This window comes from Haliotis cracherodii, unplaced genomic scaffold, assembly GCF_022045235.1.
Source record: "Haliotis cracherodii isolate W230 unplaced genomic scaffold, xgHalCrac1.p SCAF_17, whole genome shotgun sequence".
NCBI lineage: Eukaryota > Metazoa > Mollusca > Gastropoda > Lepetellida > Haliotidae > Haliotis > Haliotis cracherodii.
In genome coordinates this window covers 16,242,221-16,268,529 of record NW_027266272.1, presented here as the reverse complement: position 1 = coordinate 16,268,529, position 26,309 = coordinate 16,242,221, and the positions used below count along the sequence as shown (strand labels likewise).

At 38.8% G+C, this 26,309-nt stretch overlaps 1 protein-coding gene across 1 annotated transcript; it reads left to right on the top strand.

Moving 5' to 3' along the window:
• Positions 1 to 510: 510 nt before the first annotated feature.
• On the top strand, positions 511 to 5,186 carry LOC139464465 (ganglioside GM2 activator-like). Its single transcript, XM_071245992.1, has 4 exons — positions 511 to 598; positions 3,362 to 3,557; positions 3,989 to 4,196; positions 5,043 to 5,186. The coding sequence occupies exons 1-4, from the start codon at positions 511 to 513 to the stop codon at positions 5,184 to 5,186; spliced, it is 636 nt and encodes a 211-aa protein (XP_071102093.1).
• Positions 5,187 to 26,309: the final 21,123 nt, after the last annotated feature.

Sequence of the window (26,309 nt, the reverse complement as noted above, 5' to 3'; positions counted from 1 at the left end):
TGTATGTGCATGTAATTGAAACACATCAAAGTTCCATTAATTAAAGCGAAACCGTCAACTCAGAAATAATATCAGGGGCAACGGTTGTTAGTGCGTACATTCACCTCATATACAGTTATCAGGAAGTGTTGTCCCACAATCGTAAACCTTCGTCGTAATCAATCAACAATGTTCTCACAGCTGCTTTCTTGCAGAATGTTTTCTTGTTTTATTCAATTAACTCATGATTTTATATTGGAAATAAAATACAATTTGAAAAAAAAGATTTATTTCAGATACCGGTTTTAATCATAAAAGCGACAAACCATAGTCAGATAATTATCAGGATCACATACGAAAACATACGAAGTCTTCCGAATGAATACGACCACGTGACATTATGATATCGCGCGATGTGACATCGTACGAGCACCTGCAGCCTACATAAATACCTCTTGTCACGTTATACATTCAAACACTCATACAATTCTCTGAACTCTGGTCGCAGAGTGCCTTCTCGAAACTGACAACATGAAATCTCTCGGGACGGCGATTTGCATTTTGGTTTTCATTGTTGTTGTACGATCCGAATATACATCTCTACAATGGAGCGATTGTGGTAAGAATATTCTTTTTTTAATGGTTTATGGGTCGTTGTGATTCTTCAAATTATGTGAAAATGTTAAAGGCATGAGTTGTTGTACCAACAGACCCGTGAAGATTCTGGGGTAGAATAGGTCTTCAGCAACCCATACTTGCCGCAAAAGGCGACTATACTTGTCGTGAAAGGCGACTATGCTTGTCGTAAAAGGCGACTAACGGGATCGGGTGGTCAGCCTTGCTGACTTGATTGATACATGTCATCGATCCCAATTGCGTGGATTGATGCTCATGATGCCAAACACTGGATTGTCTGGTCCAGACTCGATTATTTTACAGACCGCCGTCATAGAGCTGGAATATTGCTGAGTGCGGCGTTACGTTAAACAACAAACAATCAAACAAACAGATGGGCCTTTATATATTGTGCTGTTCCACTAAACTAGTATGAGTTTCAAAACAAAAGTCGGAAAGTCAAACACCAATACCGATCATGTTTGTGCTAAGGGTGTGGGATCTGTGTGGAATTTCTTTGGGTACTGCTGTGCGGCATTGGGCAACAAAGAAATACTTTCTCATTCAAATAGCGGTTGATACCGGTACAGCAAGACATGCTTTCCCTGTTCGCAAACACCTGGTGTCATCGCTGACGTTTACTGATCCATTCAGATACTTTTCTTGGCTATGTTGCGTTTAACGCTTTGTGGAATTTGTTTCGGCAGATAATCGCTATTTTCTGACGTTGTTTCTTTTCAATCTATTTCTATGTCTTTATCTGTCAGTCTTCTCGCACTTCACGGGGCATGTTATAGTTTTAGAATCACCAACGATGTCGTCGGATACACAGGGACATGACGAAGCTACTATTTAAAAAAAAAATTAAAAAAAAAAAAAATCGCATCATACATAAATGCCGATGGGTACCTTAAAATTCTTATCTTTAGTAACCCGGATTATGAGTTTCTTGCTAATGTATTTTGACAGATATATCAATTATTGTCTAAACACGTCCACGTTGAGTATATTTTACGGTTTCGTAAATAGACTCAAGCTCTTATTTGTGTTGTACAGACAAAGAGCTCATGAAACCTTAAATGATGTCAACAATGATACGTACAGATGAATAATGTATTGATTTCTCCAAACAATACAGGAACGTCAATATAAACAATGTGATGTAAATGACCCAATTCTACATTAATGTACTCTGCTGCTCTATTCACATAATGCCTGGACCGCCTAAACTGAAATCGATAATCAATCGATAATGACATATTTTGTAACAGTAACTGTTCTTCATATAAGGTTCAATGAAAATAAATTTATTCTGGAATAAAATAAGGCATCTGGACCCGTGAAGATTCCGGAGTAGAATAGATCTTCAGCAACCCATACTTGCCATAAAAGGCGACTATGCTTGTCGTAAGGGGCGTCTAACGGGATCGGGTGGTCAGGCTCGCTGACTTGGTTGATACATTTCATTGATCCCGATTGCGTGGATCGATGATCATGATGTCAATCACTGGATTGTCTGGTCCTGACTCGATTATTTACACAGACCGCCATCACATGGCTTGAATATTGCTGAGTGCGGCGTTAAACAAAAAACAAACTATTTATACTCATCATTCAATGGTATTAATAACTATTATTTAAAAACTTGTATATCAAACAATCGCGGAAATAAACAAAACTACAGTTAACTACGTTTATAACAAACATGCTTATAACGAACGGACGGACATACGAAGATATTTTTGGTCCCGTCCATTTGCGTTATATATGCTGTATACATGCTTATACTTCGGTCATATTGAACTAAAATCAGAGGTCCCTTTGCGTTCGTTCTAACCGTAGTTTACTGTACTATGAAGCACTACTAATCCCGACAAAGTTTCGGGTTAAAGGATGATATTCATCGTGTTCATGAAGACAGTTGCCGGTTTAAAAGGATCCGCATCAACAGGGTTTCACTGATGATTGTGAGTAAGTAGGGTTCACTTGCTGATAGGTTATCACAAAAGATGATAACATTCCCACGTACCACTGACACGTAGAGATAACACGCACTTGTTATCAAGTAGAGTGAGTGATTATCACCGCGTATCGTGTGTACATATGAACTTACTTGTGTTTGACATGGCCTCTGATAACAGATGACCATTCGCCCCTGACATGATTAACCTATGAACCTAGATACAAAACTAATTGACAAACAGCACCGTTTTGATCAATTGTTGTTTGTTTAAAGTTGGTTGGTTGGTTTGTTGTTAAACGTTTAACGCTGCACTCAGCAATATTCCAGCTATATGACGGCGGTCTGGAAATCATCGAGTCTGGATCAGACAATCAGTGATTAATATCATGAGCATCGATCCACGCAATTGGGATCGATGACATGCATGCATCTACCAAGTCAGCGAGCCTGACCACCCGATCCCGTTAGTCGCCTTTTACGACAAGCATAGGTTGCTGAAGACCAGTGTGTGGCGTAAAACAGCAAACCAACCAACCAACCATTCACCTGATGATCTTGATGCTTTGCTTTGTCAGAACCGTGCTCTTGGGTTTCACAAGTAGTGTTGTAGTCTAAGACCTGAATCACCTCACATTGCTGAGTGCGGCGTTAAACAACAAACCAAACCAAACCAAAATATGGCTCGCCACAAACATTGAGCTGACACGCAATATTGTCAACAACGGCGTGGAATATAGCTGTTGCATGACTGCTGGTATGGATGGACTTGTGTATGTCAATCATGATTGTGACCCTTTTTTCCAGGCTCTGACCCTTCTATTACCATTCATAACCTTGCCGTCACGCCCATGCCAGTCATGGTTCCCGGCAACATGAATTTCACGCTGCGAGCCTCGTCTACTCGGTCGCACCTCAACAGGATGATACTGAAACTGTCGTCAAAGAGGAAAGGAGATTGGTTCGACATCCCAGTGCCATGCCTGTTCCACGTAGGGTCTTGGTAAGCTTATTTTAAAAGTATTTTCGTTGGTCTCGTATCGTTTACGGAAGTTGTTAAAAACGTTTCTGTGAATGTATAAGGACAATACTGCATTTATATTACAGCGGCCTGTAAACAGTGGAGTCTGTGTAAAATATTTGTTCTCTAACCTTTGAAGCAGTTAACAGTTCAGACGAAATAGACACCCATTAATAGTATGGCGAATTTTTGTGTGTTCCAAATGCCAAATAGTTTTATGTACATATAAATTGTCAAGGCAAGAAAATAACCATCCTAGATTTTATGCCGAAACCGATTCCATTTGGCTTAAAGGGCAAAATAGCTGTGGGAATTCTATGGATGGACAGCTAAAAATCAGTGATGACACCAGTTGTTCGCGAAAAAGGGTGACTCAATGCGAGGAAGATGTTCAGTATCTTGACACATTTCAGCACCTACGACGACACATGTACATTGCTGGCGACCATGCAGCGTGACAACTGGGCTGGCGTCATGAGGAGCATAGGGGGGCAGATACAGAGGATGTTTTCATCAGTCGGCGTCAATGACTACTGCCCGTTGCCGATACAGAGCCTCAACATAGAGAACTACGTCCTGACGATGCCCCCAATACCGTCTTTTCTCACATTCCTTGCTGAGGTATGCCCAGTTCAATCATTACATACATTGCACTTGACGGACATACCATTTAGAAAGCGGTCATATGATTGGTTGGTGTTGGTTTGTTGTTTAACGCCACACTCAGCAATATTCCAGCTATATGACGGCGGTCTGCAAATAATCGAGTCTGGAACAGACAATCCAGTGATTGACATCATGAGCATCGATCCACGCAATTGGGATCGATGACATGCATCAACCAAGTCAGCGAGCCTGACCACCCGGTCCCGTTAGTCGCCTTTTACGACAAGCAAAGTCACCTTTTACGGAAAGCATGGGTTGCTGAAGACCTATTCTACCCGATAATCTTCACGGGTCAAGTGGTCATTTGAAAAAAAAATTATATTTGAGATAACACTTTCTTAGTTAAGTACTGATTCTAGTACCCTTTAGGGGTTGCGTCCCATTCGGGATTCGAAAACACACTGCCAGGGTGAGGCACCTAATTCAGCACTCACAGTCAGCGATCTAAACCAATCAGCCAAGAGACAATATGAGGTGATTAGGTGCCTCAATCTGGCAAATGTGGACTGAACCCCAAAACGTACTGGAATCTGTACTTTACCAAGAAAGTGTTATCCCAAATATAACATTTGTTACATTGCACTTACCAGACAAAGCGGACTAAGGATTTCAACTTCTTTATTCTTTCAATAAATAAAAGAGACAAAACAATTCCCACACTCAGCATGCATGCACCTTCATAGACACCCTGACATGACACGATTTGCGTTCTTGGGGCCATCGAGAAGACTGTTATTCTCTGCCAATATCTATTTCAACTTCAGACTTCGGTGTTTATACTTTGAACCTGTTGTTGTCTAGGGGGACTACGAGACCCGACTTCGTGCCCTGGACCACGCCACCAATGACGTCCTCATCTGTGTCGACCTGAAGATGACGATGAAAGAACACACCGAGAGATGCACCGACTGGTTTTGTAGGATGCGACAGGCCTTGAGACCATGAACTAAATCCCTCTAACATGTAGTCACACATGTGCATGCAATACTTCTGGCACCTTCCCGAGGCATGGGAGTTAACTGACCATAAAAGTTTCCACTCCTTGCGAACTAGGCTGTGATTTCGAAGTTCGATCGTAGCGCCACCAGTGACCTTTACGAGTTACGCCCCTTACATATCCCTACACCTGACCAATAAGGTTCCTCCTCTCGTATCACTTGCACTTGCTTTAAACAAAATGGTGGCACCCTGTCAAGACGATCTGATCGATAATCATGATCTATATTGTAATAAAACAGGTCTTATCCCGCGAAGTGCATCCAATCACTTGAGCACCTTTAGTAAAATATGAAAAGATTTGCAAAATACCTGTCGATGCTCAGCTGGCGGTACACGTTGAAGTCCATGTTGTTTGCGAACCGGATGTCCAGTACGTCACGCGATTTTGGTTGAACTTGGCATTGACTCATTAGTCCAGCCAACTCCGGAATTCCAGCCTAGCTCTCCAAGGGCGGAAACGTGAGTTTTATAGTCAGTTAACGCCCGTACCCGGGAAAATGTACTTCTGCTGAGTTACATGAACACTTTTTAACAAAACCTTTACGGTTTACGCCCAAATCAAAACCATAGCCTCGAGTTAACTAAACAAAAGTTGACAATGGTAGCAGATATCGGTGTATGGTGATATACTATCATTCAGGACTGTTTTTCCATGGTGACACGTTCAAACATAATACATTCTCAGCTGCTAGAGTCACCACCAGATCCGCCGTACTGTCAAACAATCGGCGTGTTCTTGGTTCTGTCACGCACTCATCCTGACTAACCACAGTTCCCAATGTGCAAGCGTGGATCTTTAAACTTAAAATGAACCGGATGAATGTTGTCATCAGTTGAACCTTTTACACAACTAACATTTTTTCATAAACTTTATTTTTACAATCATTACTCATGGTTACGAACATAGAATAGCAGTTGCAATATATACATTTTCCGTGTACAAAACTAGTTCAACATCTGTTTTGAAGAATCTCTTATTATTTATTATAACATTTGATGCAGTGAAGATCTAGAGTGCGTCAGGATGTATGCACTCATTTTTGGCATAGAAGTCGATTTACAATTTAATTATTGTAAATATTATTTTTCATTGTGCCATTCCAAAAGAAATAAAATCATTCCAACTGAAATGTTTTTTCTTTTCATATCTACATGTACACGTACACAAAAAGCAAACAAGTTCATGTAAATGCTTCAGTCAATGTGTAAAATGACTCACATTTTCACTTAGATAATTCATATATTAGTTTCATTTATCGGTTTCCATTTATCATATTTATAATAAGGAATACCGAACATTTCTATGTCCTATTTCACCACTCAGTGACTGGAAGTGATAGGAATAAAGGAAAAGGTCAATGTGAATTGAAACAAACATATTTGTTTCTAATTTCGACATTATTATAGTCCACGAGTGATGCTTTTAAACCCATTGAAACTTCTTCGTAAGCTCTTGTAAATCTTAAGGTGCCAACACGTGGTGTCATCCGTGAAGATTCCGGGGTAGAATAGGTCTTCAGCAACCCATGCTTGCCGTAAAAAGGCGACTATGCTTGTCGTAAAATGCGACTAACGGGATCGGGTGGTCAGGCATGTCATCAATCCCAGATGCGTGGATCGATGCTCATGATATTAATCACTGGATTGTCTGGTCCAGACTCGATTATTTACAGACCGTCGTCATATAGCTGGAATATTGCTGAGTGGAATAAAAAGGAAACTATGCCCAAAATTGTAAATTATTAACCAAAAAAAGTTTCATAAATCATTTTGAGGATGTTGGTTTCTTGGTACCAAACAAATGGACTATGTACCCTGTGTTCTATATATTTTAAAACCACATCAGTAAAGCGATAGTATTAGATGGATCATTTTTATCCCATACAGAATTTAATATAGAAGTCAGATGTCTTAGAACATCCCAAATGGGGTAGTATGTTTTGAAAAGGTAACATGATACTTCTCAAGTTCAAGATCAATTACTTGTTTTGTGGGAAGCGTCATGTTGTTTTTTTCTTCATTTTTATGGTCAGAGGTGTTTTTCTTCTGAAAAGAGAGCTGAGATTTTGTTACGACACACTTCAAATTCAACCTATGGAAAGAATGTTAAAATTTTAACTTTTAGGTAAATTGTAGGTGATTTTAAAACACAACATTGAAAATATCAATGTTATAAAGCTTTTTTAAGAAATATTAAATGAAAGACCATTTTTTACATCACCATATGAAGCAAAACCCAGTCAACTTGACATGTAAGGGTGGTCGGGTAGTGTTCGCTCGTCACGACGAAGGTCCGGGTTCGATTCCCCACATGGGTACAATGTGTGAAGCCCATTCCTGGTGTCCACCGCCGTGATATTGCTGGAATATTGCTAAAATCAGCGTTAAGTCAATCTCACTCAGTCATTCACACAATTTGACATGTTTATACTCAAATCTACTGGAGGAATGTACTTTTCAATAACAAAGATGATGTGGATGATGGCCATATGTAGCATACTTTTGAGGTAAACTGACGAATAAGAGAAACGTTACCAAACTGAAAGTTGGACACGTTGGGTCCAAAACACCGAATAGTGTTACAAACACAACCACAACAGTTTGCTGAGTAATGCACTTGCTCCATTTTCCAGATCAGTGGAACTTGAGTTTGAAGTGAAACTGTCGTGATGAACGGGCATGAACTTTTCATTGCCCCTTCTTATCAGTTGAGTCCAGTTTGTGTCAAGATCTTGCCGAATGCAAACCGTCTTTGTCGGTTCACTGTCCGGTCTCTGATCTGATCTGTCTGATCACATTCGGGAGAATGGGGACGCTATCGGGACAGATACGGTCGTTTTGTACCAGAAGATACAAATCGGATCAGATTCGGATTGCAAATCGGGACGAATTGGGCTGTAAACGGCTGAATGGGGACGCTTCCTGAACAATATCTCATTGTTTGTGAATTTCCCGCCACGAATCACAGGATCTTGATCAGACTTTTGACAAATTTTAATCGGGAATGGTCATATCAAGGAGGGCAGTATAAATCCTGAATGTGTGACTGAGCCCTTACAGGCACACTGGAAGAAGGGGAGACTGGCGATACTTCGTCGTTGAAGTCGTTGGTGAGGCGACGGCGGCAACAATTATCCATGTCCTCAAAAGCAATTTGAAAAAATTGAAAGTCCAAGTACACAGTAAAATGCATTTCTCCGATCACAAAGATCAGATTTTGCCTCAGATTGTCCAAAATTAGTTTCGGTCATATCTTTGTCAAAGATGGCATCCTTGTCGATCCTTCAAAACTAGATTCAGTAACACAGATCCCACCCTCTAAAAATGTCCATGACGTGTGTCATTTCTTAGATTTGGCCTCGTATTACCACTTTATAGAACACCTTTCAGGCATCACCACCCCCTCTATACAACCTTCTGAAAAAGGGCACTGCTGGCCCAGTAGTCTAAGGCGCCGCGATTCGCTGTGCAGAGTTGCATCCCTTAGGCACGCCAGAAACCTATGATTGTGGGTTCGAATCCCGGTTCGCCCCGATTATGTTTCTAGGTTTGTCAGCGCCATACCCGTGCTTGGGTGTTTCACCGAAGTGGTAAACGTCTGAGACCTGCATCACTTCAGGCTTTCCTCCCACATTAAGCTGACACGCCGTGATATAACTGGAATATTGTTAAAAGCGGCGTTAAACCCAACTAAATCACTCACCTTCTGAAAAGAATGCGACTTTCAAATGGTCCAACAATTGTTAATTACATAAGCACCTGTAATGTGTGAATTGAAATAATAAGTTCATTCAAAAAACAAAGTAGAAATGATAGTGGTGTCTTCATCTACTCAGGCAAAAAAATGCCAGGTTCAAAGGTTATGATCTCGTTAAACGAGAGCGAGACCAAATTACACATAAGCCTTTCTTCATTATGCCGAGACCCGTGAAGAGTCCGAGGTAGAATAGGTCTTCAGCATCCATATACTTGCCGTAAAAGGCGACTATGCTTGTCGTAAAAAGCGACTAACGGGATCGGGTGGTCAGGCTCGCTGACTTGGTTGACGCATCTCTTCGATCACAATTGCGTGGATCTATGCTCATGATGTCAATCACTGGATTGTCTGGTCCAGACTCGATTATTTCCAGACCGCCGTCATATATTTATAGCTGAGTGCGGCGTTAAACAACAAACCAACAACAACCAATCATTATGCCGAAGTGCTAAAAACAACTAAAAAATGATCTTTAATCAAACATTTATTTGGGATGTCCCAGGTTAAGGCTAAAAGTAACCCAGAAATACAAATCTGTGTACACTGTACCGAACACAAACTACAAAATCAACAGTCTCATCTGAGACAGCAACCGGACGGATAATCTTCGCCCAAGCAGGACATCTGGAATGTAGGAATTTCAGCCAGGTCTCCTAATGGCGTCCTCTGAGAAGAGATACACCAATTCAGTCAAAATACAAGCTTTGGGGGGAACTCAAGCGTGGGCCTATCACATCTACTTTTGTGAGTGAGTTGGGTTTAGCGCCGCTTTTAACATTATTCCAGTTATATCACGGCGTGTCAGCTTAATGTGGGAGGAAAGCCCGAAGTGATGAAGGTCTCAGACGTTTACCGCTTGGGTGAAACCCACGAGCACGGGTATGGTGCTGACAAACCTAGAAACATAATCGGGGCGAAGCGCCACCTACTTTTATCAATCAAATTATTATTTCAATTCACACATTACATGTGCTTAGGAAGTTAACAATTTCACCACATAAACTCTGTATATGTGATAGTTGTGCTTTAAAGCTCCAGTTTAGTATTTTAGACTGGATTCCACATTCTTGAGTCTCCCTCAAGTAAAATTGCTTGAAAGTAGAAGCTCAAGACCAGTTTCCCAGTTCTAAAAGTTCGGCGATCGAAGCACCCTTAGTGCAAGCTTTTGAAGTAGAAGCCCCCTGAACAGAGTGTGCACAATACACTACTACATTGATCTCCGCACCCTTCATCACATTGGTTACCCATCTAGCAACTGTAGCTGCGGATATAGGTTTGCAGGCATTCACAAAACTGAGTAATAACTATCTCTGTTCCCATCCTTTCTCCACAAAGAGTGTGCGGTTAAGGTAGCCCCTGATACACTGCAGTACACAGAGCAAAGGATTCTTTGGATAAGCTTGTATGGTCAACCAGGTTTTGAGACGTTTGTAGGCTTAAGGATGAAAACTTTGTCGCCCTTGTCAGATGTTAACTTTACGTTCATGGTAGTAAGTTAAGTTGATCGACTTGCTGATGTAAGCATCAACAATATAGCCAGTTTCTCTGTCAGATGCTTATCTGATAATTGACCATGTTCAGGCATGTAACCAATATGATCCAGGACCACGTCTCCATTCCAAGTTTGGTGGTATCGACATTGAGGTTTCTGATTGAAACTAGCTGTCAAAGGATGTTGACCAACTGCGCAGCCATGTATGTGAGGATGAAAGGCAGACAAAGCTGATCTACTATAGTGTTAAAGGTTCTGTATTCAGATCCACTTTCATACATGTTAGATACTCTAGGATATGTTCCAAAGAGGCTGAAAAGGGATTGAGTTGCCGTTCCACACACCATCAAGGCCACCTCTTCCAGGAGGAATGAAGTGACCAAATTCCTGAAACCCTCCAGGCCCCTAATAGCAGTGCCCCGTTTTGCTACCAGAGTGTGTGTTTGACTTTGTGGTGATTCAAGCAAGTCGTCCCACACTGGTAGAAGCATTGGAAACGCCACTGACATCTCCAACAGGACAGGGCCCCACGCCTGGCTCTACCACACAGGAGTTATTAAGGTCAGTTCTGCCCCCTCCCTCCTTATTTACTTGGAATTTGCTCTCCTCTAGTCTGTATTGACCCCCAGTCGGTCTTGATTGCATACTGCACCCCATCCAAGATTGGAAGCATCTGTTTGTAATATCAGATCAGGATGGGTTGCTGAAATGGGTTTGCCGTTGAAGGCTGACCGATTGTATACCCACCAGCGAATTTTAGCACACACTTTCTGGAAAGTTTGATCCTGTGTTCCAATAGTTACCGTGATGATTTCTTTTGTAGGAACCTGCATATAACTGTGCTGGAACAATTGCTCTCATTGATGCTGAAAGCTTTCCCAACAAAGTGGCTAGTGATCGAGTCTTTACCACTGGTTGCTTCAGTATCCTGTGACATCTTTGAAGGCTCTCCATCACTTTCTTTTGGGGAAGTGTTAGAGTGGGACACTGAGAATCTATCTCGAAACCCAGAAAGTTGAGTTTCTGACTCGGAGCAATAACTTATTTCTCTTTGTTAATAATGAAACCCAGGTTCTCCAAAAGATACAAGAGACTCTCTCGGCAACGGACTGCGGTCAGATATACGAGACGATTATTCACAAGAGTTGACGTTTCGAATTTACTCCAAATCTAGTCGTCTTTGGTACTGGTACGTGAAGCATGTATAGGCGTTACAGTGACATGAGACAGGGATGCTGGTGAAGCTATGATTATTTGTTTGTTTGTTTGTTTGTTTGTTTAACGCCGCACTCAGCAATATTCCAGCTATATGACGGCGGTCTGTAAAATATCGAATATGGACCAGACAATCCAGTGATTGACATCATGCGCATCGATCCACCCAATTGGGCCTGACCACCCGATCTCGTTAGACGCCCCTTACGACAAGCATAGTCGCCTTTAACATCAAGCATAGTCGCCTTTTACGGCAAGTATGGTTCCCGAAGGCCTATTTTACCCCAGATCTTCACGGGTCGCTTCTTCAGTATACCAGTGAGTGATATACAGTTATCCGCAGCCAGTGGTATAATCAACGATATGTAGGCTATGAAAAGATCGATGTATTTGCACATTATGTATTTTGAGTAAAAGAGTAATGGAATTAGATTCCTAATTTGAATCTTATTTTGAAAAATGAAAAAAAAAACGTTCACGGAGTACAAAATCCGATTAATTGGCATCCACAAAATCTTCACAACTGTTTGTGCTTTCCGTCTTCGTGTACACAATTCCTCTCAAGGAAATGTTTGTTCGGGTATATTTTAAGAGTCTGTCAGTTATGTGGAAAATGGTTTAAATATTGGAACAAGGCTGAGGGTTTTGGTTTTCCACTTTCTGAGTGATAACAAGAGTATTTGTCATTATGGATATTTGCTAACATTCTCGATCCAAATTATGGCAGTGAATTCCATTGAATTTCAAGTCCAAATCGAATCACCAAACCCTAATGATGAAGGAATACTGATTTAATCTCCTTAATGACGTCGCACCTATTGATTGTTTCATTGGCGTGGTCTCGGGAACATGCACGGACATTTACATTGTCTCTGGAGATGTTTAACAGATAAAAGTGTATGCATATAAAACGCCGGCAGTGATTGCTCAATGCAATTCTTTTAACAAAAAAATCCTGAACATAAAATTCTCCAAACAAACTGAAATTCAACACATTCAGTTCCTACCACGGTGCGCGTTTGATAATGATTGAAATACATGACGTTCCACAAAACGTCACTACCCTACAGTAGCCACATATTTCACGTTTAGCAAAATGTGATTATTAATTTTATCTACATTTATAACAGTGTTTCTAGTGTTTACTTTATTTGGATTTTTATAAACAGGTATTGTGTCGGCAATACTTCAACTGGGATCTGTTAGCTTTCTTCGTTTTTGTTTTATGCCCCTATCCCTGTCGGTACTCGTCACAAACACATGCAGAAGGGTGAGTGAGTCTGGTTTTACGCCGCTTTTAGCAATATTCTAAACACCGTTTGAGCAAAAGGCGTATGATGCCCTTTGAAATGATCATAGAAGGGGCTTGCTCAAATGTACCTTAAAAGTTGACAAAATGTACAAACCTCTTGTCAAACTAATCTTGTGAATTAGGAGATAAACACACTGTGTTTTCAATGTAGAGCTTTGTTACCTGTATATTTAACCGCGCTAAATTAAATTTGGAACCGAACGCGCAACGTGAGGTTTCAATTGTTAAATTTAGAGCATCTTTGCATTTTGTAAACCTGTAATTGTAGATATAATTATTTAAATACACTACTGCCTAGAAGTCCATTCCCCTTACACGCATGGGCAACGCGTTACGCAACCCGTTACGCAACCCGTGTGCACCCCCTCCGCCACGCGTGTGATACCCGTGTGCAACGCGTGTCACTCATTAGAGGGGGAACAAACTTTTGACCAAAGGAGGACCAATGTCTAGCTGAACCTGGAGGTGGTAACAAGGAGATAACTTTTTGATTTCCTGGCGAGAAATGAGGGTTCTACTAATTACCGTACCACAGGAAGAGACCTGTAGACTTGAGCACGGGGTTGTGTGTAAGATAACTGTCGCATAATGGCCGCCAGGAGTGGTACACATTGAGCTAAAGCAGTGTTGTTTTCACGGGCCTGTTGAATAAATTCCCAGTGCTGCTGTCCATATATCTTCTGCTTGATCCTGGATACATCATTTTGGCATTTACAATAAAACACGTCCCATTTTAATTCTGGAAACCCAAAAGTCCAGAAACTCTACGCTCTTTGCCCAGTCTCGGTTAAAGGTATTTACAAAATTAAACATGCCGTTTTCATGGGAACATACCAAGGATGAAAAAATGAAAAAAAAATTGTTTAAAAACTCAATATTTGGACTATGTCGCCCATGGGCCTGCCCATGGGCGAAGTCTGGCCCATGGGTAGGCCCATGGGCGAGAATATGTTCCTTTACTCAAAACTCATGTTTTTGTTTCGCAAATACATTAAATGTATTTATTTTAGTATCATGACACACAATTTAACTCATTTTAACTTAATTCAACGATTTTATAGCGATATTGAAATATTTCGCCCATGGGCGAGAAAAGGGTTTGGCCCATGGGCGAGAATATTTTCCTTTACTTAAAACTTATGATTTTGTTTCGCAAATACATGCAGGTGTTTCATGGCACATAATGAAACTCAATTCAGCTATTTTACAGATTTATTGAAATATTTCGCCCATGGGCGAGAAAAGGTTTTGCCTTCGAAATCCTTGATTATTATATCATGCCAGAGTTCTGAAATTCAGTGACAATGTTGCTGAACAGTAAAATCTGATGGACGTATTGTGCAGAACCTGTTTGACACTATGGGTTCCAGGACCACTAACACTCTGAGCTGAAAAAGTTTGGTCCTAACCGCACCCAACATCTTCAATGAACCCGGCCTTATCTCTCAAAACGTTTTGGCAGTTTATCATACGAATTCATGTGCGTGTACAACATTAAATTTTAGTTAGTTTCTATTTCATTTCCCATTTTATGACCCGTTGATACATCACACTGTGCAATTACGTGACAGGTACGCGTGCGCGTATTTTAATGGAAAGAAACTATTCGTCTTTTATTGCATAACGTTTGGCTGAATATCTTACATTCTAACGAAATCTCGAAATAATTATTTAATTACAAGCAGTGTCGAACTGACCAGTAGGAATTATGTTTCAATGCGATTGAGGAAAACGTGAGTGAATATTGTGACACTAAAGCAACTTTTAACTGCATTGTCACTTTTGGTATGAAAATGGTAATAGTTAAGAAAAACGTAACAGCCTTCTTATGATAATTCTCATATTCTCATTAGTACGTTGTATCTAATTATTTACAGGTGATTTACAGGTGATTCTACAATACTTGTTGTCGGTCAATTACAATCTGCCACACCACGCGTGAATAAACAGTTATGCAGGTGTTGCTGTGGGCAAATACCTAGCCTGTACATGTATATTTTTGTGGATACATGTATTACATATTTTCGTTGATATGTGGATATATTAAGCACAAAGACACAAAAAGTTTATGAAAGATGAATTTGTGCCTTGATATATATATTCAACGCGAACGAAGCTTGTATTTTCTCCGCGATCCTGATGTGTATCATCGTTTAATTGGTCATTCATTAAAAGTATGTTGTGAGGCGATATCAAAGGAGCCGCTCAATATACACAGTGTCGTCCGTTTCGCGTGAACTACCACCCTACCCTGTCAGTAAGAGTTATGTAATCGGTACACAAATATATTTGGTGCGATGTCAGTGTGGAAGGAGTTTGAATTACGTCCGCCAGTGGCCACAGAAAGTATAGTACCAATCAACAAGGCCAATGCCGTACTAATAACCTAGTGACTCGCGTAACAACGGCTGTCAATATGTCTGCTACATCTACCATACCATCATCCCTGTCACAAAGGGGGTATTAACGGCTTATTCAAAATATTAATTGTAGAAATGTCGTTACCAGACTAACGTACGTCGTATTCAGTCCTCAACTGGATGTTACATTCCTGTTACCAGCCCTGTTTGTGAAAATATTTACTAGACATAAGATTTAAAGACTAATAAAATCAATTGTAAGACCGCATAGACAATAAAACCGAATAAAATATGTCTTGGTATCATCTCTTGTGTATTAGATGATGGCAATGACCGGAAATGTTATAACGTTAGATTAAGAAGGAGAAACATTAAAGTGTTTTACAATACTTGGAAACATGAGCAATAAGATGTAGCAACATAAACATGCATGGAATAGGGAAAAAGGATGAAAACAAATTGAAAAGGATTTTAATACAAAATTATCGAACTAAATAACTTGCCTGAACAGAAGGGGTACCCAAATTTGTTTGACAGTTATTCGTGTGTTGTAGACTGTCGAATGGGACTCATGTGTGTACGTAGGGTACGCATATCTATTGCAAGTTTTAGTACTCATACACTTTCTCTTTTTGTGTTTTGTTTGTTTGTTAGTTGTATAACGCCACATTTTGCAATATTTCAGCTGTATGACGGCGGTCTGTAAATAATCGAGTCTGGACCAGACAATCCAGTGATTGACATCATGTGCATCGATCCACGCAATTGGGATACGATGACATGCATCAACCAAGTCAGCGAGCCTGACCACCCATTCCCGGTAGTCGCTTCTTACGACAAGCGCTGTCGCCCTTTTACGCCAAGAATGGTTTGTTGAAGATCTTCACGGGTCTATTGAATGCAGGGATTTGTGTAAAGTCATTCAGACAGCATACAATGCCAACTAAAAAATTATACTCAGTGTCTCCGCAAAGTAATATAGTACGGTACTTAGAGTACATGTGAGATTATACTCAGATTAGGGAGATGTTTAATCCATATAACGTGTTATTATTCTACCTAACAATGTATTTAATGAAATGAATGCAAAACAAACTCAACGGCTAAAAGGTTTCATTGAAGAAACTACCCCTAGTCTTGACTAATAAAACAACTGCAACCCGACACAGATTAAACGCAACTTACAAACACAATCATAATCTGGTTAGTCTGTATCACTCAACGAGGCCGCTTACTCTGCCCACAGTATGACAGTATTGGGCAGTTCAGTAATTAGGAGCCAAAACCAGGCAGGTACGCTGGTCACACTTGACTGGTCTGACTGATGATTAGGTCGTCTGACAATTGGGAGTGAACCATAGCAAGAAGTATCTGCGAAACTATTTGCTCCTTTTATGGGACCGATTAGTTTTATGACCATGGGCCTCGGCACAAGCGTGGTGTTGGAAGACAAGTTATACATGTACATCCGATATGGTGACTGTTTTTCGCTATTCATATTCTAAATACATTCATGATACCACAACATTTTAGTACTCCTTGAAACTTTACAATCACTTCAATATGTACAATAGATTGAACGAGAACACTTGATATATTGCAGATTATTAAATCATTGTCTCTATTATCAGCCGCTACGTTTGTATCGTTTGCATTGTACAAAGAAATGCTTTATCTGTCCTTTTGCAGATTTAGCCTCAGAATGTGCTCATTCGAATTAGGAACGAAAATAATTGCTTATCATGAGTATATATGATACAGTTAAAAGTTACTTGTACACTGTAGACGTATTCACTTTAAAGTCGCATACGACCTTCGCGAGCGAGTTGAATGATCCAGGTTAATTGGAACGAAGTCTAGGAAGGGTTATAAAGTTTTGTATTTGGTAATGTGTAGGTTTGTTAAATATAATTTTTTAAATTCCTTTTATTTCAATTTCAAAAACATAACTATGCGCTTAAAAACAGAGCTGACTTGATGGGAGATAGCCACCTCAGATTGTCTGTTGGACACGGTTTAACCTTACTGTGTCCTCACCCTGCTTACTTACTTATATTGGAGATTTAACGTGCGCTTTCCGACTGCAAGCGTATGTAGCACACGGGCCCGGCCAGGCCATTTAATGTGTTTCCAAAAAGGGGAAAAGTGAGTTTGTGAAACCCAGGAGGGGGCTTTAGGGGTTACTTATATAGTAATTTTGAAATTTTGAGATTTGGAAAGAATGCCAAGAGTGGGTGGGGGACGAACTAAGGGAGCTGTGTGTGTTGGGTGGTTATCTAATAAAGTAGTTTATAGGTTTTAATATTTTATTTGGGGTTTAAATGCGACTAATTAGTCCTGTTTTTATTAGGTATATGCCTAAGGCTTTGAATTTTTCTAATTTATTTTGTGGATTTAGGATTGATTTTAGTGTAAGTCCGGTTTTAAGATTTAGGGTGGTCTGTAGTGTTGTTCGGTGTGTTTGGTAGTGTGTGCAGTGAATGAGTACGTGTTCTGGTGTTTCTTGTTGTTTGCAATGTGGGCAGTTTCCTGTTGTGTGTAGATTAGCTATTTTACGGTGATTATTTAGTTTGGTGTGGCCTGTTTGTAGTTTGGTAATTATTCTGTCGATTTTTTTGGATGGGTGTAGTATTTTGGGTTTATTTAGGTTTTTTTTGAGTACTTTCCTGATTTGGCTATTTGAGTTTTGGTATATATTTTGCCATTGCCTCACCCTGGTTGTTGTTACCGTTGTTATAAGGGATTAAGAGCTACGGCTCATTGCATTTTTGGTTACAGTCTGTATCACTAAAGTGGACATGTGCAGGTGAACTCCGTTCAATTAGTATATGAAATGCCCCAAAATGTGAACTCCAGACAATAATAACCTGAGGGTAAATCCACGTGCGTCTGCCTTTCCCCTCGTTCACCTTCGAAATCCTTGATTATTATATCATGCCAGAGTTCTGAAGTTCAGTGACAATGTTGCTGAACAGTAGAATCTGATGGACGTTTTGTGCAGAACCTGTTTGACACTATGGGTTCCAGGACCACTAACACTCTGAGCTGAAAAAGTTTGGTCCTAACCGCACCCAACATCTACAAGTTTGTAAGCTTGTAGACATCATTAAGAAGTAATTAACAGTCCCATGCTGAGACCTTTCTCAAAATTCAGACCGGTGGCAGGCTGCCAACAAAGAGAAGAAAATATCGCAACCCCGACACGAGTATGCTCGGTCAAACAATGAACTTACGACCGGCAGAAAACAACTCCAGTTGAGTATGCCGATGCTGTATCTCAGCCGTGTTGGCCTGAAAATATAAACATGCTAATTAAATCCAAAATCGTATAATTATTTTTAATAGAAACCGTATCTTAATTTGTTCTTGCACTGCATCATATCGTGTATTTCATCTGTATATGTGTAATGTGTATATGTATCAATGACTACACTTATACCGCATATTCTGCAACAGACTATAATTAATCCCCTTATTATTGTCTCTCCATTTACCATGGCTGACTGCACTAATACCCTTTTAACAGTGGACACCGATATCAGTATACATGTAGGCTTTTTGTTCAAAAAGGAATATGCAGGAAATTATATGTAACAATTAACTGTGTACTAATTACATGTTTGAATGTTATCAGTTTTACGTTCAGAGATACAGTGATGTAAGAATCTTCTAAAATCTTCTAAAAATATAATAAAATACAAAACTCTCTGCCGTAATTTTTTGTGGAAATCATTCGATCAAGTAAAAATGACTGCGTGACAAGACGAATCAACTATTTATAACCGATAAAAGAAACTGCCGTATTTTAGGAACGGTGCTATAACAAGACATTTGAAATTTCTAACAAGCAGATACATTAGAGACAGTGACTAGACTACAGGTACGTAATCCGTATCAATCAAAGGTGTAAAAAAACTGAAAATCATATCTGTCGGAGACCTACCAAATTACCAAGTTTTATCATTACTATATTTATTACAATGCAAATACTTTAGTGATACATTTTTTAGAGGAGAGGGCATACACACAAGTATATTGCTTCCGTGTGTGAATGCAGGTTGTACTTGGTATCTCAGTTCTCAGTTTCATACCGGTTGTATAACTGAATTTGTATATGGAACCATGCGTACAGCATGACAATTACTTGCTATTCGTCAGTTTACAACACACATAACACGGTCAAACAATTTTAGGCACCGCTTTTGCGAGTTATTTAGTACTATAATGTTTTATTAAAACCTATTTCAATTTGTTTTCACCATTTTCCCTATTGACAGTCGTTGTTACGTGCGTCACTAGGTAATTAGTACGGATTGACCTTGTTTATTGTTTCTATACTTTGAGGATTTCTGTGGCGGACGTAATTCAAACTCCTTCCGCACTGACACCGCATCAAATATATTTGTGTACCGATTACATAACTCCAATGGACAGGGTGGGGTGGTAGTTCACCGGACGACACTGTGTATATTGGGCGGCTCCTTTGATATCTCCTCCAAACATACGTTTATTGAATTTCTCCATTAAACGATGATACACATCTCGATGAATATATCAAGGCACTAATTCATCTTTCATAAACATTTTTTTTGTCTTTGTGCTTAATATATCCACATATCAACGAACATTTGTAAAACATGTATCCTCAGGCTAGGTATTTGCCCACAGCAACACCTGCATAACTGTTTATTCACGCGTGGTGTGGTAGATCGTAATTGACCGAGAGCAGGTATTGTAGAATCACCTGTAAATAAGGCCGACACTGTAATTAGATACAACGTACTAATGAGAATTATCATAAGAAGGCTGTTGTTTTTTCTGAACTGTTACCATTTTCATACCAAAAGTGACAAGGCAGTTAAAGGTTGCTTTAGTGTCACAATATTCACTCACGTTTTCCCCAATCGCATTGAAACATAATTCCCACTGGTCAGTTCGAAACCGATTATTAATTAATAATTAAATAATTATTTCGAGATTTCGTTAGAATCTAAGATATTCAGCCAAACGTTATGCAATAAAAGACGAATAGTTTTTTTCATTAAAATACGCGCACGCGTACCTGTATATTGCATACCTAGTGTCACGTAATTGCCCAGTGTGATGTATCAACGGGACATAAAATGGGAAATGAAATAGAAACTAACTAAAATTTAATGTTGTGGAAAATAACTCCAATGAATTGGAGTACACGCACATGAATTCGTATGATAAACTGTCAAAACGTTTTGAGAGGTAAGGCCGGGTTCATTAAAGATCGCTACAATATGTAAAACAGGTGAAATTTATAGAACTAGAGGAAACATCCAACCAAATGCCCTTTTTAAATAGTAATGTAATGATATAATATAAAGTATATTTCACACGATACAATATACTTTGCAAACAGTTAGTTGATGCTTGAAAGGGACTGACGAAAACATGGGCGAAATATTTTAATAACGCCGTAAAATCCTTGAATTAAGTTAAAATGAGTTTAATTTTGTGTCATGATACTTGAATGAATACATTAAATGTATTTGCGAAACAAAAACATGAGTTTTAAGTAAAGGAACATATTCTCACCCATGGGCCTGCCCATGGGCCTACCCATGGGCCAAACCTTTTTCTCGCCCATGGGCGAAATATTTCAATATCGCTATAAAACAGTTGAATTAAGTTAAAATGAGTTAAATTTTGTGTCATGATACTTCAATGAATACATTTAATGTATTTGCGAAACAAAATCATGAGTTTTAAGTAAAGGAACACATTCTCGCCCATGGGCCAAACCTTTTTCTCGCCCATGGGCGAAATATTTCAATATCGCTATAAAATCGTTGAATTAAGTTAAAATGAGTTAAATTTTGTGTCATGATACTTAAATAAATACATTTAATATATTTGTGAAACAAAATCATGAGTTTTAAGTAAAGGAACATATTCTCGCCCATGGGCCTGCCCATGGGCAGGCCCATGGGCCACACTTCGCCCATGGGCAGGCCCATGGGCGACATAGTCTAAATATTGAGTTTTTAAACAATTTTTCTTCCTTGGTATGTTCCCATGAAAACGGCATGTTTAATTTTGTAAATACCTTTAACCAAGACTGGGCAAAGAGCGTAGAGTTTCTGGACTTTTGGGTTTCCAGAATGAAAATGGGACGTGTTATAAACATTTTTCAACGTACATTAATGGTTTACTCGTCATATATTTTAGAGTATTTGTCCATTGTGTTGAGCTTACAAGCAATAATTGTAATTTGTGATGACATATAAATATAAAACGTCTCATTTAAAACATGAAGTAAGTACGATAGTAAATAATGATATTCAAATCGCATTAAAATACAATGATAACAAGATTCATATGTAACCCTGAAGCCTGTATTCCACATTCATAGCCAGGAGGACAGCTGCTGACTAAACAAAGGGAAGAAGCTTGCCCTTACTTATATGTAGAGACATCATCTGAATATGACTATATATGCAAATGTTACGAAACTGTACCTATCTTCACGAATTATTAAAAAATGGGCATAAAGTTCACGGAGACGAGGGCTATAGATACAATACCATATTTTATTTTTTAGATGATAAAGTACATCATTTGATAATAAATTCAGTTATTGATATCTAAAACCGATTTGCCATATTAATAAACATTTAATGATAAAACAAAATCAAATGTGTGATATAAATTCATTCTTTAGTATCCATAAATGAATTATTGATATCATATAACGAATAAATAGTAAAAAGGCGCCCTATATATTGTTCTTTGTGGATTGTATTAAGTAACGCGTTTGCATCAAGGTTATGGTGTTAATTGCTAGTCTTTTTTTCTGCACCATCATTTCTTTCATCTTATGAAAAACTGTTTACAAAATGGCAACCAAGGTAATAATACTTACCCGACCTGCGTTTATTTATCTCTCTGTCATTATTATCGTTAACATGTGTCTACTTTTAAGTGTATATACTTATGCCATACATCGTACTGGTTATGGAATGACACATCATCGTGAGATATATGTACTCCATACACACGCAGCACAACGGTACTTTGATTCTATAGCACAGACAATCGTTACCCCGAGTTACTGTGTAACGGTTCACCCCTTGTTTTCAGACGTGTCATTCAGACAAATAAGTCAGGTGTGACAGTTATCACAATATAAAGATTTGATACGACTGACACTCTTGATTGGTCAGTGATTAAGACAACAGATCAATACACACGCTTCCTATTCAGTATATACGTATGATTACATGGCTGTGTGTATGCATGGTATGTATGGCTGTATGTATGATTAAATGTATGTGTATTTACGTGTGTGCGTGCGTGTGGGTAAATGTATGTAAGCCTAGATTACAAAATAATTGCTTCGGTCGTTTGAAGCCAGAAGGCAGAGGTATTCCCGGGAAAGAAGCCTACCCTCGCAATTGGTCACTAGAGCTGAAACTTCTCTCGCAGAATTTTTTTGAATAAGGCGAATGGAGCAGAGTAAGCGTAGGGATTATCGGCTGTTGTGTGACAACAATGCTTCAGAAAGATCCACGTCCTGTCCCTATGAACAAACCTACAGATTACGGATTGAACGTCAAAAGTGTCTGTCAGGTTTCTTAATGCTTTATTACTTTTGCTGGAGAATATGTTGGAATAAATGTGTTTCTACTTTGCTTATAGTATGAACAGACTAGTACAAAATGGTACTCGTCCTCTACAACTAATTCATCACACTGGTCACAGTATAGCATCAGCTGATCAACATTTGTTTTCGCATTATTTTTACTATAACGCAGTTTTTGTATTTTCAAACTATGCGAAAGAGTGCGGAACTTACCTAATACACAGATCAAGTCGTTATGTAAAACACCCGATGTGATATACATCTCTGGCGCTAGTAATGACTTGTATGAATTATAATGTGACAGGAAATGTGAGCTGGTAATCTTTTGAAACCATTTCTGTATCTCCATATCTACACATCTCTGTTTAAACATAGTTATGAAACCCTTCGTGTTTCCACAATCCTGAGCAATCCAGACATAACCAAAACCTGTTTGAAATAACAACATCCTGACATGTGAAACCCAGTTCAAAGCCCCAATCGCATCGTGTGACTGTAACATTTTATAACAGGCATAGGGGTAACGCTTCGGATTCATACGAATAAGTCTACACAAATATTTTAGACACCTGCTAAAATAATTTATACATAGGTTATAACGGCCAACTTCGCCCAAAACGGCACTTGAAGACGCTTGTTTTCCCAGTTTCAAAAATCTTTTAAAATATAAACTTTGTACTCTTTCTATAGATCCTCTGTATGTATATCCCCAAATTTCACTGCCATAATATAGAATGGGTGCAATTTTTGAATCAAACAAAGCAACAATTGTCTTCAAAGATATATCTGGATAAGTTTTCATAAGTTGAAATAACGGAAAACATGACTTTCTAGCTTGTAATGAAATAGTCTCACAAGCTTTAGACCAGATTAACCTGGAAGAAAATATAATGCCCAGGTATTTATAATGTGAAGTTGCTTGCATTTCCATAGATTTATAAAACCATTTTTCCACTTTTTTTTAGATACCCACCGTTTCTGAAAACAATAATATTTGATTTTTCCATATTTACCTCCATTGCCCATTTATTGCAAAATAATTCTAATATATCTAATTTTCTTTGCAATTCTATCACGGAGTCTGCAAGTAGGACAACATCATCTGCAAAGAGCAGCAGCCTAATTGTTTCAATAACTTCATTTACAAAAATGCCCCGGCATTCACTTGCCTCAATTTCAGACACTAATTGATTAATAAAGAGGATAAACAATAATGGGCTCAACATACAGCCCTGTCTTACACCACAAGAGGTGTTAAAAACATCCGATCTGCTATTACTTATCTTCACACATGCACAAACATTTTTATACATATTTTCAATAACTTTATACATTTTACCATGAACGCCTTTTTGGAGAAGTACAAACAATGGTTTCTTTCTATCAACAAAATCGAACGCCTTTCTAAAATCTATAAAGGCGGCATAAAAGCGATGTTTTGGTTTTCTTAAATACTTTTGACACAACGCCTGCAAAACAAAAATATTATCAGTTGTTGTAATGTAATGTAATGTAATGTAATGCAGTGTAATACATTAAACAGATAGGATTTGTTATCTTAGCAATCACTGGGGGGTGCACATTAGAGGTGATTTTTACAATTGCCCAAATGATCCTGCTGAGTATTGGTGCTTATTGATGTCAAATGGAACATTTTATTATGAGAGGAAATTGGTTAGAATCCGTGTTTATCTGCGACAACTTCCCACTAGTGACATTGTAGTGAATTTGGGAAGTGGTGATGATTTTTTATATTCATATTATTATAATCTGTCAAACTGTACATAAATGTGTGTGTGTGTTAAATCATAAAATTCAAAGGGACTGTTCCCTACACTCATCAATATCATAATGAATGAACATTAGTTTATTGTGTGGATTATATAAAGCTCTAACTAAGTATATGTTTTACATGCATGAAAGATGGGATTAAGGGAGAAAGGAAATATTTTCCTTAACGTTTCCAATAACAAGTGGAGGAAATTGGAAATGCCTGAACCTGTAGATAGCGTCCGTGATGGATTTGACAGATCTCACAGGGTAACATTCAACAGGCTCCTTACCTTGTGATCATGTAAACATTGTTTCTTAACAGTTTAGAAAAAGAGAAGATATTTGAAGTGAACTACATTGGAAAATGAGAGAAGAAATTTATTGACAATGTTTTATTTCATAAAAACTCTCTGGTCAGTAAACAACAGTTGTTATTTTAGTACTTTCAAGAGGAATCCCAAACCTTTTTTTACTCTGTTATGATATATAATGTCAAAGTGAAAGCAAAAAACATTTACGAGCAACAAAGCATTTTTCATGGACTTGTTTATTTGCTATTTTGATAAACATGTGTTCAGATTGATTGAAAAATATATAATATCAACTATAAATTTCTTCCGTGTGTGAATGCGTGTAATACTTGCATATTGGCTCCCCAGTTCTCATAATGCTTCATATGAAAGCAAAATTGTGTGTTTGATTAACATCATCTCTTATGTCAGTGATTGATTTCAAACCGCATGTCTTGGTGTTACACAGCCAGTGTCGAGTATTTATATACTAAGTAATCAGTGAGATAGTATAGAAATACCGGGAACGCCAAACAACGTCATTGTAAATAGACAAATGCAACTGTGAATGGTCAAGGTTTTAAATACCGAGTGAAACAAAGACGAGGTGCCAGCCTACACTGGAAATGCTGTATGCTGTATGTCCAGCCTCCATCAACACCTCTAGTGATCTTTTCGCGTTTCCGAGCCTTGCGCATAACCATTGTCATGACTTGGTTGAGTGACTCCCTTCCATCAACGTGAAAGGATTACCCACAGAGAAAGAAAGGATTAAAATCCTAAAGATATCCTATCCAAATGGTATAAGTACTCACAACCATATTCCTCTAATAGTAAACTGTCACCTTTGGTATCCCCAACAATACTCACCATGGTCATTGGGGAAATGTAAAAATCACAAACCCTAATGAGATTCTGTCTACATGGTCACACCCGGTGATTGTGAAGATCTAAAATTCTATCAACAGTTTGTTTGTTTGTTGTTTAACGCCGCACTCAGCAATATTCGAGCTATAAAAATATGAAGGCGGTTTGTAAATAATCGAGTCTGGACCAGACAATCCAGTGATTGCCATCATGTGCATCGATCCACGCAATTGGGATACGATGACAGGCATCAACCAAGTCAGCGAGCCTTACCACCCGATCCCGTTAGTCGCCTCTTACGACAAGCATGGGTTGCAGAAGACCTATTCTACCCCGGATCTTCACGGGTCTGATCCTATTCAAGTACTATCCACACATAACATCCATTGTG